Genomic DNA, 20,173 nt, shown 5'->3' with positions numbered 1-20,173 from the left:
TACTTTCGGAATCATGCCTTACAGACAATGTCCCAGATGACACTACCACCATTCTTGGATATGTCCTCACTCACTGACAGGACAGACACAGCAGAGGTGGCCACACAGTTGGTATATTGTTGGGAGGGAGTTGCCCTGAGATTCCTTATCATTTACTTTGGATCCTATGAAGTCTCATGGCTTCAGGTTAAACACAGACAAGGAAGCAATGCGCTGGATACCATGTACCTTCCTCGGCTGATGAATCAGTACTCTTTGCTGAACAACACTTAGAGGAAACACAGAGGGTGGTAAGGAAACAAATGTACTCTGGCTTGGCAGGTTCAATGTGCACCACCAAGACAGGCTTGGCAGCAGTACCACTGATAAAGCTGTGCAGGGCATAGCTGCTCGACTGGATCTGCATTCGGTGGTGAGGGAACCAACGAGAGGGAAAAATACGCTTGGTCTCATCCTTGCATTGAGAATACCCTCCATTGTGTTATGTGGCATTGACCTGTGCTAAATAGGATAGATTTCAAATAAATTGAGCAACTCTAGACTGAGCATTCATGATGTGCTATGGGCCATAAACAGCAGCAGAATTCTAGCACAATCTGGAATGTCATGGCCTGGCATATCCTCTGCTGAACTCTTGCCATCAAGCTGGAGATCAGCCCGTGTTCAATGGACAGTGCAGGACAGTGTGCCAGGAGCAGCACCAGGCACACTTAAAAATGAGGTGTTGGCCTGGTGAAGCTACCAAGCGGGACTACTTGCATTCAAAACAGCATAAGCAGCAATTGATTGACAGCTAAGTAATCCCATATCAACGGATCAGATCTAAGCTCCATAGTCCTGCCACGTCTAATTGTGGATGATGAAGGACAATTAAACACTAGAGGAGGAGGAGGATCCACAAATATCTCCATCCTCCATGATGGAGGAGTGCAACTCTGCAAAAGATTAGGTTGAAGCATTCACAGCAATCTTCAGCTGAAAGTACCAAATCCATCTCTGCCGCCTCCTGTGGTCTTCAGCATTACAGATGCCAGTCTTCAGCCAATTCATTTCACTCCACATGATATCAAGAAATGATTGTGTTCCAGAATTTGCTTATCTCTTAGTCAAACTCTTCCAATACAGGTACAACAATGCAGAAACTTGCCCAGGTATGTCCTGTACAGAAAAAGCAGGACAAATCCAATCCAGCCAATATTCACCCCATCAGTATACTCTCTATCATCAGTAAAGCGATGGAAGGCATCAGCAATAACCTGCTCAGTGACACCCAATTTGGGTTCCGCCAGGGCCACTCAGCTTCTGACCTTGTAATAGCCTTGGTTTGAATCTGGACAAGTGAAGTAGGAGTGACAGCCCTTTGACATCAAGGAATCCAGGCGGAACTGAAATCAACGGGTATTGGGGAAAACTCTCTGGTTGGAATCATATCTGGCACAAAGGAGGATGGTTGTGGTTGTTGGTCAATCATTTTGGCTCCAGGACATCTCTGCAGAAGTTCATCAAGATAGTGTCCTGGGCCCACGGGTCCTCATCTGCTTCAGAAATGACCTTCCCTCTGTCAAAAGATCAGGAATGGGGATGTTCGCCAATGTTCAACACCATTCACAAATCCTCAGGTACTGAGTAGTCACTCATACAGTCCATGTTCAAATGCAACAAAGCCTGGACAATAACCAGGCTTGAATTGAAAAGTGGTAAGTAATATTTGCACCAGACAAAACTAACAACCATCCCTAGACATGCAGTGGTGTTACCTTCACTGAATCACTCATCACTCATTATCAACATCTTGGGGTTACTATTGACTGGAAACTCAAGTGGATTCACCACATAAACACTAGTTACCACAGCAGGACAGAGACTTGATGAGTAATTTGCCTCCTGACTCCCCAGAGCCTGTCCAATGTTTACAAGAAACAAATCAGGAATGTGATGAACTGTGTCCCCACTGTGGATTTGTGTATCTCCCTTGACACTCAAGCTTGACACCATCCAGACAAAGCAGCCTGCTTGATTGACACCACATTGTCAAACATCCACTCCCTCACCACTGACACCCAGTAACCACAGTATGTACTATCTACAAGATATATTGCAGAAATTCCCCAAAGTTCCTTAACCAGCACTTTTTCATATCCACAACTCTGTTATTTAGAAAGACAAGAGCAGCAGATATATGAGAATACCACCACCTGCATAATCTCTTCTGAGCCACTCCCCATCCTTGGAAACTTATCGGCGTTCCTTCACTGTTGCTGTCAAAATCCTGAATTCCCTGTCTAACAACATTGTGGGTCAACATGTGGACTGCAATGCTTGAAGATGGCAGCTCATCACACCAGCTCAAGGGAAACTGGGGACAGGCAATGCCCAAGTCCCACAAATAAATTTTAAAAAAAAACAAATTTCATGTGTGTCATAGGTACCACTGACCTAACACTTTAAAATAAGCTATTCTCCAAGCTGCTGTCATAATAGTTCCCTTGCCTTGCAGGATCATTGAGTTTCTCCAAGAATAAAAAAAAGCTAATCAGTGCTCCAGAGTTCAATATGATTCATCTTCAATGTTGTAGTTATTTACTAAGATTCAAGATTACACAGGAGTCCTTCAATTTAGTTTTGGTTAAATGATCTTCCAACTTATTTTTTTACTACTACGAGAATCTGAATGCCACAGTTTGAACACTTGTCTTCCTGCAGAGTAAAACATTAGAGAAACAATTTTCCTTCCAATGGCCTGCTACTATGGTTTCAAACTGCAAAGACCAATTGCTTCTAGAACTTCGACTGCAAAAAAATTTAACTGCTTTTGAGGGGATTACTGACATCAGCTACCAGCTGAACAATTCTTCGTTATTTTACCACTTTCCAAATTTGTTTCATACTGGATGCCAGCTTCTAGTCACAGGCAGAAGATCTTTCACTTACTGTTCAGGTGTAGGCCTGACTTGCAAGGAGTTAGAAGCTACAAAGGACCCAGAACTAACTATCTTTTAGCTGCTTCTTTCAACCAATCTCTGGTTATGTGCTGACTGATTCAAAGGTAAAGCTGCACAAACAAGGGCTTGTATTTTCTGATGGCCTGACAGCTGTTATTCCAGTTTAAGTGTGAATTGTGTAAGGTGACCCTGCAGAATTCCTGATATAGCAATCTCATAAGGAATTGTCTGGGAAATTGATTCTGCTGCGCAATTCTCTATGTCTGGAACCCTCAATCCACTTAACTTCATTAGAATGCTCATTTTAAGTTGTTACTTAGGAAAAGTTAACTCCTGAGTATTTATTCAACTAACTCCATACTTGCCTCTCGCCCTCCCAACTACACTAGCCCAGACCTCTTACCACCAATCCTGACCTGACACCCACTGGACAGACTCCCATATCACACTGGTACCCCTGCCTCCTTTTGAGTCCACGTTTTGCCCACCCCAACCTACCTGATATGAACCTGCCACTTGGTACCTTACCTAACCACACTCCGAGCATCCTAACATCACACTTGTGTACTTGTGATTTGACAACAGCTATCTAAGTAGCTGTCTGGAGCTTTAAATTCCAGAATATGGTAGCTGATTGCAGTAAAAAGAATGAGGTTAACCTTTCTCTGACAGTTCTAACAACAAAAGAACTGTCAGAATAGAAGAATGACTATGAATTTCTGAAGGAGCCCTGATTGGAACCTTCTTTCAGCCATTTTGACACCCCGTTTCATTTTCTTAAAAAGGGGGACGGCTACTTGGAAAATGTAGTCTATCATCTTTGAGCTCCACCCATGGCCATGTGACAAATGACCATCTCTCAGGTAGAAATGCAAATTACTACTTTTCAGTTGCAAAATTTTCCTTTAATTCTAGGAACCCACATGAATAACTTGTCCTTTTACTGAACTGCAAACTTCACGTCTAAAACTTCTTGGCTAAGTAAACCCACCTGCTTTGAAGGTCTTGTCTGTCTTATTGTTGAAGATTGGACCCATATTGAGACAGTTAAGTTTAATAAACTCCAAGCTTGTTTGAACTGCATTTACTCCTGGATTGCTTATTAGTTCCTTAACGATGCCCATTTTCTACAAAAAAAATACTAAAATGTGAATTATTAACTGGATGTTTGCAACACCTATTTTGCCATAGTACACTAATTAATATACCTGGGCCTTGCAAGTCAGAATATTTATTCCATTGAACTTTGGACAACATTGGATTGCTTTGGATTAAATCCCAGATGATTTGACTAGGAGGAGAGCCATCACTTGGCTGATCTTGGAAGATGGTCTACTGGATGCACCATTTAAACTTCAGGAAGCAATTTTCCTTATAAACTGCTTGTGTTCAACCTTCTGCACTTTTGCTGTCTCTGGCAGGGATACTGACACCTGGCCTGTACCTTCTGTGGGCCTAATAAAAGGACCTAAACTGTAGAATTCACTAATGGTTGTGAGGTCCTTTTTATCAACAAATAAAAAGGCTGCTGACACCAATCTGTTGCTTTATCTCACACATTCACAAATCTTGGGAGAGAAGGAGGAGGGAGAAATCGGGACCCAGGGAACTGCGTTGGGATCTGGGAGAGAAAAGAGAGAGAATGTGGGAGAGGCCCTCCCAGCTCCTGGGCCCACCTTGTGTCTTTCTTCGTATGTGTGCCCATCCTCCTATCCTCACCACTCTTATCTGTGTTGTCACTATGTTTTGGGAAAAACCTAGACAGTGCATTTTAAAAGAAAAACCTGGAAAAATACAGACAGTTTAAACCTCTGCTATCCCAAAATATTGATCATATTTACAGTTATATTATGAGTTGTCCATATGAAGTAATCAAAAGTTGTTTTTCAGAACAGTGTCACGTGAACAACTAAAATATACCGCCATGCCTTTACATCTATACTTTTATATATTTTGTGAAATACCCATACGAATGTAACACTATGGTGACTCAATAAGTTGAGTTAACAATTTACAAACCAAAATGGCAATAACCGCCAGGTGTGTGCATGCACTAGGCCTCGCACCGAATCAGATGACAAACAATGCAGCATTGGCCTGATCGCCTTGAGATGGGAACAAATTTAGTCAGTGGTGATAATGCAGGAAAATTATGAAATCTAACGCTCCAAAATTAAACTAATAAATATATGTAATAGGGTCTTGCGGGAAACCCTAGAAACGCAGGACCAAAACAAAACTTAGATCTAGGTGGAAAAACAGGAGTGGCAATGTTTACTGTATCCCGTTACAAAATCGCATGTGCAGTACTACATTTGCTTATGATATCACATGTTAAGTCTACTTGATGACTATTGTTTAGAACTGTGCGCTTTCCCAAACAAACACGTGCATAGTTGCTGGTGTCATAAACATTACCAAAACAACTTTGTGTGTAAAATACATCCAGCTTTTGAGTTAGTTTGGAAAATAAGTGATATTTTATTTTGTTTGCCAGTAAACCTAATCCTGCCACCACCTGTGATTTGTTTTTGGGGCAACGAGGCAACCCATTCATTTAATGTCTGGGCTTTGTCCATGAAGAACGATACCAAACCTCTCCTCCCGTCACAATTGCTGTATCAGGTCCTTGCATTCCTCAGTTGCTTTTGCCTTCATTGCTTTGTCAGGAAGTCTATTTTAAAGTGTTGGTCACTCTCTACTCTTCTAAAATAAGCTTGTTGTAATAAATCCTGAAGTGGCCTCTTGTTGTTTAAACGTGTTTCTTAGTTTAAAATGTGCAACTCCTGAAAGAAGGAAGCATGTGATTGGAATTGGTGAACTGCTTCCATTTTTGTTAATAGCAAGCTATGCTTATCTGTGTTTGGAGTTTTAAAAATTGTACAACTTCTTATTCCTGTAGGATGTGGGTGTCGCTCTCACATAAAGCAGCGTGGGTAAGGACAGCAGCTATCCTTCCCAGAGGACATTTGTTTAAAAGAAAAACTTTCTTGTACATTATCAGTGACCTATGGTTAATTTACTGAGACTACTTTCCATTCCAGACATATTATTTGTATCAAGTTCCTAGCTGCTGTGGTCAGATTTGAATCTTTGTCCCCAGACCAATAACCTTACCAATAAATTACTAGTTAAATGACATTACCATTGTGCCCCTTCTGTTAAAATCTTCATTATATTTTTATTCAATATTTGAAATGTTTTCTTTCAGATACAAAAGACGTCTCTTGCTCAGCGATTTTAATGATCATGAAAAGGATTACTCTTCTGAAAGGTATAGCTGAAGTGTTTACAGGAATAATTAATATATGCTTGGTCACAATCTACTGCACAAAAATGTATTGCAAAGTTTCTCCTCAAGATATTCAGAGACTGAAATCAAATTATTAAATTTCATTCCAAAAGTGTCTTTGTGAGAATGAGATTTTGGGAAGAGATGACGGTGGAAAGTTTGAGAGATTTTTGTAATCCTCAACTATTGTGTGTTGCAAATCCAAAAAACCAGATTTGCCTGGCTGTAACATCTGCTACAGCGCCGTATCCCCAGCAGATGTTTACCAGCATTTCCTGCTGTGAGGGTTACAGGGTTTCTTGATTTCTTGCTGGTTTATATCATTTCTCCTGCAATACAATTGGGAATGGGATTTTATACACAGATGTAAAGCCTCCGTGTAATGTTGCCATGTCGTGCTGTGGCACCTGAAACTGGTGGTTACTTTATTCTGGTTTGGGAGTTTAAATCTGGAAAAGTCCTCGGAGTTCGTTTGGAGCGTGTCGATCACAGAATTGTTACAGTGCAGAAAGAGGCCACTGTCAGCACAGTGTACACAAAAGAATGCATCGATTGTCTAGTTTTTTTCCTTCACTAACAACTTCTTGATTTGAGGAACAGGGAAATCTCTTAAATCTCTAATTACTAATTTTCAGCTCGAGTGGCTCCAGAGAATCACTGGCACCATCAGAACTTGAAACTGATGAAGTAGTATTGATGAGAAGACAGAAGCAAATCAACTATGGAAAGAATACTATTGCATATGATAGATTCATTCAGGAAGTTCCCAAGTAAGATCATAATGCTTTTTAAAATTCTTGTCCAAATATTTTTGAGGTTAATTTTTTTGGCCAGGCTTGGGGTTGGGACAGTTAAGACTATACTGACATACTTGATTATCTGTGGTAAAACAGAAAACATTAAAGCTTTTTAGTCTGATCTAGAGGTGACTGGTCTACATTGAATATGACTGAGATCACCACCAAGAAAGCATGAAATAAAAGCTGAGGAACTGCGGATGCTGTGAATCAGAAATGAAAACAGAAACTGCTGGAAAAGCTCAACCGGTCTGACAGCATCAGTAGAGAGAAATCCAAGTTAACATTTTGGGTCGAGTGATCCTTCCTCAGAACTCTGATTTCTCTCCACAGATGTTGCCAGATCTGCTGAGATTTTCCAGCAATTTCTGTTTGTGACCAAGAAAGCACATCTGTCCTTTTTTTATGCTGAAGAATCATGACATTGCTCAAGTTATTTGTTATAGCTGGTTAAATGTATTGTATGACACTTGGTATTAAGAAACTATTCCCGTTCCTCTTAATTTATTTATGTAATCACACTGCTGCAGTTGGTCAGGATTGCTCTCAATGGATCATCTGAAGAGGGAAGGGAAAAGTGTAGGTCAAATCGAGTCTTGACATTCCTGAGAAATAGTGGAACCTACATTTGGATACATTGTTTCCTTGTGATGTTTAATCTAAGTTAATTGAAATACAAAGAAGCTACTTTTGTATAATGCCTGTAGTGTGGAAGAGTCAGATGGTTCAGAGAGGTTGGGGCAATGGAAAATGGATATTAAACTAAGCAAGATGATAGAGGACTAAAGGCTTTTTGAAAGATCTCTGTTGTAAACACAGAAACCAGGAATCAGTTTGGTAAACGTTTGTTGCATTCCCTCAATGACCAGAATATCCATCCACTGATAGAGTCCAAACTGTACACACTACTCCAGATGTCTTAGCAATGCTCTGTACAACTGCAGCAACACGTTCCTGCTTCGTACTCGAGCTCTCTCACTCTTAAGGCGAATATACTGTCAGCCATCTTGACCACCTGCTGCACCTGCATGCTTTCTTTCAGTGACATGAAAATACCCATGTCTCATGGCACTACCTCTTCCCCACTTTATTGCCATTCAGATATGTTTTTGCTACCAAAGTGGATAACCTCACGTTAATCCACATTGTACTGCATCTGCTATGTATTTTCCCATTCACTCAGCTTGTCCAAATTACACTGAAGCATTTCTGCATTCTCCAACCCAGCTTTGTCATTTGAAAACTTATTTCCTCATTGAAATCGTGAAGATATATTGTGACTAACTGGCGTCTAAGCACTGATCCTTGCACTACCCTACTAGTCACTACCTGCCACTTGGAAAAAGACCCATTTATTCCCACTCTTCTTTCCTGTCTGCAAACCAGTTCTCAATCCATTTCAGTACATAATCCCCAATCCCCCATTTAAGGTTTAAGTACCTGAGAATCCTGAAGATGGGAGGAATACAGTTGTGTTAGTTTTTAAATAAAACCACAGTTTTGAGTCTGGGGACTAGGAAGCATTAGGATCAACAGTGCGTAAATGGAGCCTGATGCAAAGTGGGACGTGAGCTTGTTTTTGGTTGAACTTAAATTGAGTATGGAGGATGGGACATTATTCAAGATATGAATGGAGTAGTCAGATTTGGAGGTGTGGTTTTCAACAGCAGATGGGCTGATCTAGGTGATGGTAGAGTCATAGCATGGTTACAGTATAAAAGGAGGCAATTGGTCTGTTGAGGTCTAATTGAACAGCCTCTCAGATGGAAGATCTCAGGTGAAAGTCTAATTGGGTCAATTTCAGCAGTGGCCAGAGAAGAGAATCAGAGAATCCATAGAATCATAGAATCCCTACAGTGTGGAAACAGGCCCAACAAGTTCACATTAACTATCTGAAGAACACCCACCCAGACTCACCACTACATTTCCCCCCACCCCAACCTTACCCCTGTAACCCTGCATTTCCCATGGCTAATCCACCTAACGTACAAATTCTTGGACATTATGGGCAATTAAGCATGGCCAGTCCACCTAATGTCCATGTACATAAGAACATAAGAACTAGGAACAGGAGAAGGCCGTCTGGCCCTTCGAGCCTGCTCCGCCATTCAATAAGATCATGGCTGATCCTTTCGTGGACTCAGATCCACTTACCCGCGTTCTCACCGTATCCCTTAATTCCTTTATTGTTCAAAAAAAACTACCTTTTTTTTAAAAAACATTTACTGAAATAGCGTCAACTACTTCACTGGGCAAGGAATTCCATAGATTAACAACCCTCTGGGTGAAGAAATTCCTTCTCAGTTCAGTCCTAAATCTGCTCCCTCTAATCTTGAGGCTATGCCCTCTTGTCCTAGCTTCACCTGCCAGTGGAAACATCCTCTCTACTTCTATCTTATCTATTCCCTTCATAATTTTATATGTTTCTATAAGATCCCCCCTCAATCTTCTGAATTCCAATGAATATAATCCCAATCTACTCATAAGCCAACCCCCTCAACTCCGGAATCAACTTAGTGAACCTTCTTTGCACCCCCTCCAGTGCCAGTACATCCTTTCTCAAGTAAGGAGACCAAAACTGCACATAGTACTCCAGGTGTGGCCTCACCAGCACCTTGTACAGTTGCAACATAACCTCTCTGCTTTTTATTTCAATCCCTTTAGCAATGAAGGACAAAATTCCATTTGCCTTCCTAATTACTTGTTGTACCTGCAGACCTACCTTCTGTGATTCATGCACAAGGACACCCAGGTCCCTCTGCATAGCAGCATGCTGCAACATTTTACCATTCAAGTAATAATCCTTTTTACTATTACTCCTACCAAAATGTATGACTTCACATTTATTTACATTGTATTCCATCTGCCAGACCTTTGCCCACTCACTCAATGTATCTATGTTCCTCTGCAAAGTTTCACAGTCCTCTGCACACTTTGCTGTGCCACTCATCTTAGTGTCATCTGCAAACTTTGACACCCTACACGTGGTCCCTAACTCCAAATCATCTATATAAATTGTAAATAATTGCGGTCCCAACACCGATCCCTGAGGCACACCACCAGTCACTGATTGCCAGCTAGAATAGCACTCATTTATCCCCACTCTTTGCTTCCTGTTAGTAAACCAATCCTCTATCCATGCTAATACTTTACCCTTAATGCGATGCATCCTTATCTTATGCAGTAGCCTCTTGTGAGGCACCTTGTCAAAGGCCTTTTGGAAGTTTAGGTACACCACATCCACTAGGTCCCCATTGTCCACCTCGCTCGTAATGTCTTCATAGAATTCCAAAAGATTTGTCAAGCATGACCTGCCCTTCATGAACCCATGCTGCATCTGCCCAACGGGACAATTTCTATCAAGATGCCTTGCTATTTCTTCCTTGATAATAGACTCGAGCATCTTCCCCACTACAGAGGTTAAGCTAACCGGTCTATAATTCCCCATCTTTTGTCTACTTCCCTTTTTAAACAGTGGCGTCACATTTGCTGTTTTCCAATCTGCTGGGACTGCCCCAGAGTCCAGCGAATTTTGGAAAATTACCGCCAGTGCACCTGCTATTTCTCCTGCCATCTCTTTTAGTACCCTGGGATGCATTCCATCAGGGCCAGGAGACTTATCAATCCTTAGCTCCATTAGCTTGCCCAACACTACCTCTTCCGTAATTATGATTGTTTCCAGGTCCTCACCTACCTTCGTCTCTTTGTCAATTACTGGCATGTTATTAGTGTCCTCCACTGTGAAGACCGATACAAAATACTTGTTCAATGCCTCGGCCATTTCATCATATCCCATAACTAAATTCCCCTTCTCATGCTCTAAAGGGCCAACGTTTACTTTAGCCACTCTTTTTCGTTTTATATATTTATAGAAACTTTTCCTATCTGTCTTTATATTCTGTGCTAGTTTTTTCTCATGTTCTTTGGACTGTGGCAAGGGTACGGAGATTGGAGACGATTAAGACGATGGACGTGACTGAAGCAAAGTTTGGACAAGATGCAAGAATGCATCTTGAAGGAATCTCTCTGAATGTGCAATGCAAGGGTTGAGGGAAGTGCTGACCTTGGGTATACTCTTCAAATATAAAATGAAGATTGATTTTTCCAAGGAACAGCATGTAGATGAAGAAGAGTGCTCAGAACTTCAACCCCACAATCTTCCAATATGACCAGATTTAAAATCCTTTTGCATATCAAGAGTTTGAAGTTAGTGATTCATTTCTGGAAGGTTGCTTGTTCATTATAAGATTACATAAATGAATAACAGATCACAAGTCTTTGATTAAATCATCTCTTAAAACTATTTCAGTACATTAAATAGAGTCCCATCATGAGTACATTCCTACAACAAACTCCTGTTAAAAGTCCTTTGAATTTGTTTGTAACATTTTCTAAGTGATTTTATTCTGCATCTAAGGGATTGTAGCCTTCCCCTGAATGCATCCAATTGATTCGAGGTATTTACACTCCAATAGTAGAACCCGCACAGTATGTATTTTAATGATTGCATAGCATAATTTTATCTGATTGTCTTTTGATGGTTAACCTTAGATGGGTGTAGAATATGCTGTTAATATTTAGATTATACATTTAAAGCAAGTTATCTCTGTACTCATTTGCTAAATTCATTCTTTCAGACACCTTCGGAAGCCAGGTGTTCATCCAAGGACTCCCAACAAATTTAAGAAGTTCAGTCGTAGATCCTGGGACCAGCAAATTAGGTTGTGGAGAATTGCACTGCATGCCTGGGATCCACCAGCAGAAGAAGGCAGTGATTTACAAGCAGTGTATGTTCAAATTTATTAGGTATCAGTGTGACTAGAATGGAAGATATTTGGGGTGAGGGTACAGTTATTGGTTTCAGATTTTGAAATGAATTGTGTTGTTCTCTTTGACTAGAATTCATTTATAGATGGTGACCTTTTTGTGAAATAAGGCATAACATTTTGTCTCTGTGGTTGATGGCCTGTTTGTTGAAATGATGGGTTGAGTATTATGGTAATTTAGCACTAGTTACAAAGCTTAAGCTGCAAGCACACTAAACTCTTCCTGTGTCTTTCAGTACGGAGTTTGACTTTGACATGGAAACAGAATCTGTGAACAGCTCAAGTGGGAGTCGAACAAGCCTCCATGATGAAAGAGGATGCACTCCCACCAACACACGTGCACCGTCTCCCCAGGTGAACAACTTAATTTTAAAGCTAAAAATGCTATCCCCTATTCCCAATTCCTTCGCCTCCGCCGCATCTGCTCCCAGGATGAGGCATTCCACTCCCGTACATCTTAGTTGTCCTCGTTTTTCAAGGACCGTAACTTCCCCTCCTCGGTGGTCGAGAACGCCCTCAACCGTGTCTCCCGCACCTCATCCCTCACACCCCGTCCCCGCAATAACAACCAAAAAAGAATCCCCCTCGTCCTCACGTACCACCCCACCAACCTCCGGATCCAACGCATCATCCTCCGACACTTCCTCCATCTGCAATCCGACCCCACCACCAAAGACATCTTTCCCTCCCCACCCTTATCTGCTTTCCGGAGGGACAACTCTCTCCGTGACTCCCTTGTCCGCTCCGCACTCCCCTCCAGCTCCACCACACCCGGCACTTTTCCCTGCAACCGCAGGAAGTGCTACACCTGCCCCCATACCTCCTCCCTCACCCCCATCCCAGGCCCCAAGAAGACTTTCCACATCAAGCAGATGTTCACCTGCACATCTGCCAATGTGGTATACTGCATCCGCTGTACCCGGTGTGGCTTCCTCTACATCGGGGAAACCAAGCGGAGACTCGGGGACCGCTTTGCAGAACACCTACGCTCGGTTCGCAACAAACAACTGCACCTCCCAGTCGCGAACCATTTCAACTCCCCCTCCCATTCCTCAGACAACATGTCCATCCTGGGCCTCCTGCAGTGCCACAACGATGCCACCCGAAGGTTGCAGGAACAGCAACTCATATTCCGCTTGGGAACCCTGCAGCCCAATGGTATCAATGTGGATTTCACAAGTTTCAAAATCTCCCCTCCCCCTACCGCATCCCAAAACCAGTCCAGCTCGTCCCTGCCTCCCTAACCTGTTCTTCCTCCCACCTATCCCCTCCTCCCACCTCAAGCCGCACCTCCATCTCCTACCGACCAACCTCATCCCGCCCCCTTGACCTGTCCGTCCTCCCTGGACTGACCTATCCCCTTCCTAACTCCCTACCTACACTCACCTTTCCTGGCCCCATCCCCGCCTCTTCGACCTGTTTGTTTCCTCTCCACCTATCCTCTCCTCTATCCCTCTTCTATCCGCCTCCCACTCTCTCCCTATTTATTTCAAAACCCCCTTCCCCTCCCCCTTTTCTGATGAAGGGTCTAGGCCCGAAACGTCAGCCTCTCTGCTCCTATGATGCTGCTTGGCCTGCTGTGTTCATCCAGCCCTGCACCTTGTTGTCTTTAAAGCTAAGGGATTGCTTGGTGATGAACGGTAAACTTTCCATGTGTACATGTAATTGATAGGGCAGATGAATATGTGGCTAAGAAGCTGGTGCAGGGGGCAGGGATTCAGATTTTTGGATCATTAGGATCTTTGGGGCAGAAATGACCTGTACAAGGTGTACAGGTTGCACCTGGACTGGAGGGGTCCAATATCTTGGCGGGGAGATTTTGCTAGAGCCACTTGGGAGGATTTAAACTAGTATGGCAGGGGATGGGACCCAAAGCAGTAGAGAGACGAGAGAGGGCTAATACAGAAGCTAGAGAGGCAAGAGCACAGCAGGGAATGAGGGAAGACATGAATTAAACTGCATATATTTCAACACGAGAGGCCTGATAGGTCAGGCAGATGAACTCAGCATGGATGGAAATCTGGGACTGAGATATCATAGCTATTACAGAAACATGGCTGAGGGAGAGACAGGACTGACAGCTCAGTGTTCCAGGGCACATGCAATAGGAATGATAGAAGAGGTAAGAGAATCTGGGAAGCGGTGTTTTTGATTGAGGAAAACATTACCGCACTACTTAGAGAGGATTCGCCTGAGGGATTGTCCAGTGAAGCTCTATGGGTGGAACTGAGAAATAAGAAGGGGGTGATCACTTTGATGGTATTGTACAATAGACCCCCAAATGTCAGTGAAAAATTGAGGAGCAAATATGGAGGGAGATCACAGAACGCTGTAAGAATAATAGGGTTGTAATAGTAGGGATTTTAACTTTCCAAATGGCTGGGACTGCCAAAGTATTAAGGGCTTGGATGGGGGTGAATTAGTTAAGTATTCAGGAAAACACTCACTCAATCAATATGTAGATGGCCTGACTGGAGAAGGGGCAAAACTTGACTTCCTCTTGGGAAATAAGGCAGGACAAGTGACTGAAGGGTTAGTCGGGGAGCACTTTGGGATCAATGACCGTAATTCTATTAGCTTTAGAATAGTTGCGGAAAAGCACTGGCCTGGTTCACAAGTTAAATCTAAAGACCAATATTGATGATATTAGCAACTTGCAAAAGTTGATAGAGGGAGGATGTTTGTAAAGGAACAGCTGGGAAGGGGGAGGCTTTGAAACAATAACGAGGTCAGGGCCAGCATGTAGACTGCGAGGAGGACTGTGTAGAATTTAAGTAATTGACAGATTGGTGGAGTAGGTAAATAGGTGGCAGATGAAGTTCAACCTAGACAAGTGGAATGATACACTTTGGCACAAAGAATGCGGAGAGACATAAAGGGGTACTGTTCAAAAGAATGTGCAGGAGCATTTGGGTATATATATGCATGAGTCGTTTAAAGGTGACAGGTCAGGTAGAGAGCTGTTTAAAATATGATACAGCATCCTAGGCTTCATTAATAACGGCATAGAGTCCAAGAGCAAGGAGGTTAGACTCACTGAGTTCTACACAATACGTAGTGCTACACTAGAGAAGAATATGAATGAAATAGAGCGTGTGCAGAAGATGCTTGAGAATGTTTCCAGAGATGAGATACTTAGTTAGGATAGATTGGAGAGGTTGAGACTGTTTCACTTGGAGAACAGATGGCTGAAAAAAATTTGATTGTTTCAAAATAATGATCTAGATAGCAGATATGAAGGAGGGTAGCGGAAAAGGAGAGAAGTACTGGTTCCCACTTGTAAAAGGACCAAAAACCACAGGGTACAGTTTGTTTTGCAAAGGAAATAGATGTGAAGTGAGGATTTAGAAAAACCTTTTCAGGGTAGTGCAGATCTGGAATGCAATGCTTGAAGTGTGATGGGAGTACGTTCAGTTAAGGCATTCAAAAAGGCATTAGATGATTTAAATGAAAGCAACGCACAGGGTTGTGGGGAAAGGCTGGAATTTAGCTCCAGACATAATGAGCTGAATATCCTTGTGCACTGTAACAATTCTGTGATTTTTTTTAATAAAGAAAGTATCTCATTTATTCAAGATTCTGATCAGTGACTTGACCAAGCAGCTTTGTATAAACACTGAGATTTCTTTCTTGTTTACAACTGGTGAACTAGTTATTTTAGGTCAACCCCACCCCCAATGGTCCCATTTAAAAACTTGCATGTAGCAGTTGCTCTGATGGCTTGCATCAATATTGAATGAAAATTACATTTCTTTGACAGAGACTCAGTTGTGGTGAGGTCTTCACAAATTTGACACATCCTGCCCCAAAATGCATAAAGATGGGAAGGGAAGAAGGAATGGTGTATGGGAGTTGGGTTGTGGAATGTTTTGTAGATCTGTGACATAGTCCAGTATGTGCTATTGTGAGAAATCTTGTTTTTGTCCAATGAAGTTGCAGTATCAAGTTACATTTTCAGCTAATGGTTTAATGCTTTGTTTTTTTTTAGATATCATCCTCCGCTCCAACCAGGGAATTTGTGTACCCTAATGTGGGCAAAGAGTTTGATTTGCAAGCTTGTTTAGCTGAAACCAATGAAGTTGGTTCTTGGTTAAACTAAAGGAGGCTGCTTGCTATTGAGAACGTTATCTTGATGGACCAGGTCTACAAATGCTGTGATGATCTCAGAACCTTTAAAGGGTTTAATGTCTTTTGCTTTGTCCATATCGTATGCCAGTGTGTAGATTTGTTTGTAATTTGCAGTCCAGCAAATCCATTAACGTAATTGCTTTTTTGTTATCTAAGAAATATGCTCTCTGACAAAGTGTCCAAAATCTAATGCTAATGTTAGATCTTATCCTTAAAATAGTTTACTTGGGTTAATTTGACCCCCCACGAATTTCTTAATGAGATATGGCTATCTGAACAACCTGAGGCATGTGGATGAAATTGTGAGATCGCAGATTTGAGCCGCCTTGTCTGTTTCTATATAAGATTGATACAGAGGTGGGAATATGAGAACTAAGCCTATTTCTAACCTGTAGTTGCTAGATTACTCCATTGTTATGTTTTCAGTGTTTTATTCTTGGAGCGGTCTCAGTTATCTTGATCAAAATCAAATGGAATGGCTGCTAATTGCTACAGTTTCCCATTTGACATTGAATAAAGTTAATAAGTTTTAAATCTTGGGAATGTTTGACCTGTGAATTTTAAAATACTGTCACTGTTTGTGACTTAACAGATCTGCATAAAAGTAATCCACTGACGCATGTCTAATTTGCTAATGGAAAACTGTAAAACTCTTTTGTACTGATTTTATTTTGTATTTAAAGCAACTTGTCTTGCATGTAGCCGGACTCCACTTAGATATCGTAGATATTTGAAATTATTTGCTATTGGAATATAAATTGTTGAACTTAGCATTTTTAATATTTTAGTTTTTTTGTAAATCTGCAGCTGTACAATAAAACTTGGATTGCTTATATTGGCCTGTGTTTATTCTCAATACATTGAATTAGCTTAAGCAATTCTTAAGCAATTCAAAATGGCACTAGATCGTGTATTTTACTGTACTGCTCTGTAGAAAACCTAAACCATTTGAAAGTCTGGCCCAAACTCTGGTCATTTAGCATTACATATGACAATAAGTCATTTGTTTACTTGTTCATTCAAGGCTTCAGGTTGCACATACATTTGACATGACTTTGAGCAGTCGCACAAATCTGAGTAGACTGAAATGCAGAAGCATCTAGTGAAACAAGTTGACTACGTAATGGATTGTTTCTCTTGATAATACTCATTTCACAAAGTGCTAGGTCTGGCAGCATCCATAGAGACCAAAAGAGTTAGCCTTTCAAGTCTAATATTTCAGAACTGAAGGGGCTGGAAAATGATTTGTTTTGTGCTGTAACAATAAAAGTGGGGAGGAGGAGCAAGAAGAACAGATGGTAAGGGTGTTTCAGTGCAAATGGTAATACAAAAATGATATAGGTGAGAGTAGGTGTTAGGAGAAAACAGAGTTAACATTTCGGATTCTGAGGAAGGGTCACCGGACCTGAAACGTTAACTCTTTTCTCCTCCACAGATGCTGCCAGACCTGCTGAGCTTTTCCAGCAACTTTGTTTTTGTTCCATTTAGAGCAAACCCATGCAAACAAGATAGTGGTTTCAAGGTCATTGATTGACTTTGAATTTTAAAAAGTGCACTTAAAATTCTACCACTGCCATGGTTGGACTTGAACCTGTGCCTGATTATTTGTCTAGACATGATATAACTACAGTGTCACCTGCAGCTTGCTTTGGGTTTTACTAGAATGCTCACACATCATACCAAGATGTTCTATTGAAATGCTTAAATGACCAGAGTTTCAGCCAGTCTTTCAGACGGTTTAGGTTTTCTACAGAACAGTCACTCAGTCTGTTTGGTCATCTCAATGTAGAGACTGCATTGAGCAGCAAATACAGCATACTAGATGACAAATAAAAGTAAATTACATTTTTGCCAGAAAAACGTATTTGGAGCTTTGGACAGTGAGGATGACTGAGGGCAAATGTAACATGCCATGAGGAGTTGAAAGTGATAGTAATACACCATAGAAACAGGCCCTTTAGCCCAAACTGGTTCATGATGCCCACTCAGCTAGTTCCAAATGCCCACATTTTGGTCCGTATCCCTCAACCCTTCCCATCAATATACTATCCAAATGTTTTTTTAAATGTTGCTATTGTAACTGCTTCAACCACTTTGTCTGGCAGCCCATTCCACGTATGCATCACTCTGCGTGAAGAAGTTGCCCCTCAGGTCCTTCTTAACTCTTTCCCCTCTCACCTTAAACCTATGCCCTCTAGTTTTCAATTCCTCATCCCTGGGAAAAAGACTATATGCATTCATCCTATCTATGCCCCTCATGGTTTTATTCACCTCAATAAGGTCACCCCTCATTCTCCTACATTCCAAGGAGTAAAGTCCTATCCTGGCCAACTTCTGAGTTTATAGGGAAGGCCTACTAGTCTTGCCAACATCCTTAAATCTTTGCACACTTTCCAGTTTAACTATGTATTTCCTATAAAAGGGTGACTAAAACTGTACACAATACTCCAAATGTGGCCTCACCAACAACTTATACAACTGTAACATAACGTCCTAACTCTAATACTCGATCGCTGAAGGCCAGCATGCTAAATGCTTTCTTCACCACCCTGTCCACCTGTGATGTCACTTTCAACAAATTATGTACTTGTACTCCTACGTCCCTTTGTTCCACAACACTCCTCAGGACTTTACCATTTACTGTACAAGTCCTACCTTCGTTTGACTTTGTGAAATGCAACAACTCCCACTCCTCTGTATTGAATTGCATTTGCCAATCCTTAGCCCACTTCCCCATCTAATTAAGATCTCACTGATAACCTTCCTTGTTATCAATGATACCTCCTAATTTTGTATCATCTGCAAACTTAAATCATGCCTTGTACATTCACATCCAGATCATTTACGTAAATAACTAATAACAAAAGTCCCAGCACCGACCCCTGTGACACCACTAGTCACAGGTCTCCAGTCCGAGAAACAACCTTCAACCATCACCCAGTGCTTCCTACTAACGAATCAGTTTTGAATCTAATTAGCTAGCTCTACCCGGATCCCATGCAACCTAACCTTCATAATAGTCTATTGTGTGGGACCTTGTCAAAGGCCTTACTAAAGTTCATATAGACAACATCCACTGCCCTACGCTCATCTATCCTCTTGGTTACCTCTGAAAAAGCCTAAAAGATTTGTCAGATATGACTTCCTGTGCACAAATCCATGCTGACTATCCCTAATCAGACCGTGACTATCCAAATGTTGATTGTTCCTGTCCCTCCGTATCCTCTCCAATAACTTGCCTACCATTGATGTCAGGCTCACTGGCCTGTAGTTCCCTGGCTTTTCTTTGCTATCTTTCTTAAACAATGCAACAACATTAGTCACTCTCCAATCTTTCGGAACTTTAGCAGTGGCTAAAGATGAAGCAAAAATCTCTGCAATTTCTTCCCTTGCCTCCCACAACGTCTGAGATGTTGGGATTGACAAAAGATTGAATTGTGTGTCATAGAGGGAATAGTACCTGTAAAATGCTGATGGAAGAGGAAGGTGTTTAGTGGTGGCATCCTGCTGGAGGTAGGGAAATATAGCATAGGATGATCCTGTAAATGCAGAGGCTGGTGGAATCAGAATGGGAGAACAAGGGAATGTTATAATTCTGGGAAGGGAACGGGTGAAGGCAGACATGCAGGGAAATAGATCACACATGGCTGAGGCCTTATCAATGATGGTACAGGAATCCTCATTGAAAAGGAGGACGTATCGGAAACACCACTGTAGCAGGTGGTGGAATCATTGGAACAGGTGCAATACTGAGTTTGGGAGTCAGTAGGTTTGTAATGGATATTTATGCACAGTCTTTCCCAGAAATGGAAACCATTAAATCAAGGAAGGGAAGAATCTGATGGACCAGGTGGAAGTGAGAAAAGGATAGAAATTGAAAGCAAAATCATTTTTTTCCAATTCTAGCAGGAAGCAGCACAGGTTCAGCCATCAATGCACCTAAGAGAGCGGTGGGAACAGGCCCAAGTAGGACTGGAATAAAGAATGTTTCACATTGACCCTAGTTCTTCTCGTCTCTTTGTGGATAATGTGGGTACCTGTACATCTTTTTACGAGGCGAAGGATGAGTTCAAGGGAAAATTGTTCAACGTGAACAGTACTTTTGCCGGGTTTTAGTTGATGGGAACTGCTCAGGCCTCCCTTCAAGGACGATACAGAACGCCCTCAGACCATCCTGGTTGTGAATGG

General features: G+C 41.7%; 1 protein-coding gene across 2 annotated transcripts in view; it reads left to right on the top strand.

Annotated features, from left to right (window-relative positions):
* The window catches only part of LOC109912155 (stem-loop binding protein), a 30,913-nt gene extending 14,095 nt beyond the window's left edge, over positions 1-16,818 (top strand). For both annotated transcript variants that reach the window (XM_048597516.1, XM_020511542.2), the window contains exons 4-8: positions 6,154-6,216; positions 6,870-7,004; positions 11,669-11,818; positions 12,094-12,211; positions 15,846-16,818. In XM_048597516.1, coding sequence (XP_048453473.1) covers positions 6,154-6,216; positions 6,870-7,004; positions 11,669-11,818; positions 12,094-12,211; positions 15,846-15,956 — 577 coding nt within the window. In that variant the 3' untranslated portion in view covers positions 15,957-16,818. The remainder of the gene's footprint in view (positions 1-6,153; positions 6,217-6,869; positions 7,005-11,668; positions 11,819-12,093; positions 12,212-15,845) is intronic.
* Positions 16,819-20,173: the final 3,355 nt, after the last annotated feature.

This window comes from Rhincodon typus, chromosome 1 (genome assembly GCF_021869965.1).
Source record: "Rhincodon typus isolate 14 chromosome 1, sRhiTyp1.1, whole genome shotgun sequence".
Lineage (NCBI taxonomy): Eukaryota > Metazoa > Chordata > Chondrichthyes > Orectolobiformes > Rhincodontidae > Rhincodon > Rhincodon typus.
The sequence above is the reverse complement of the archived record's forward strand: the minus strand, read 5'-3'. Positions and strand labels throughout refer to the sequence as shown.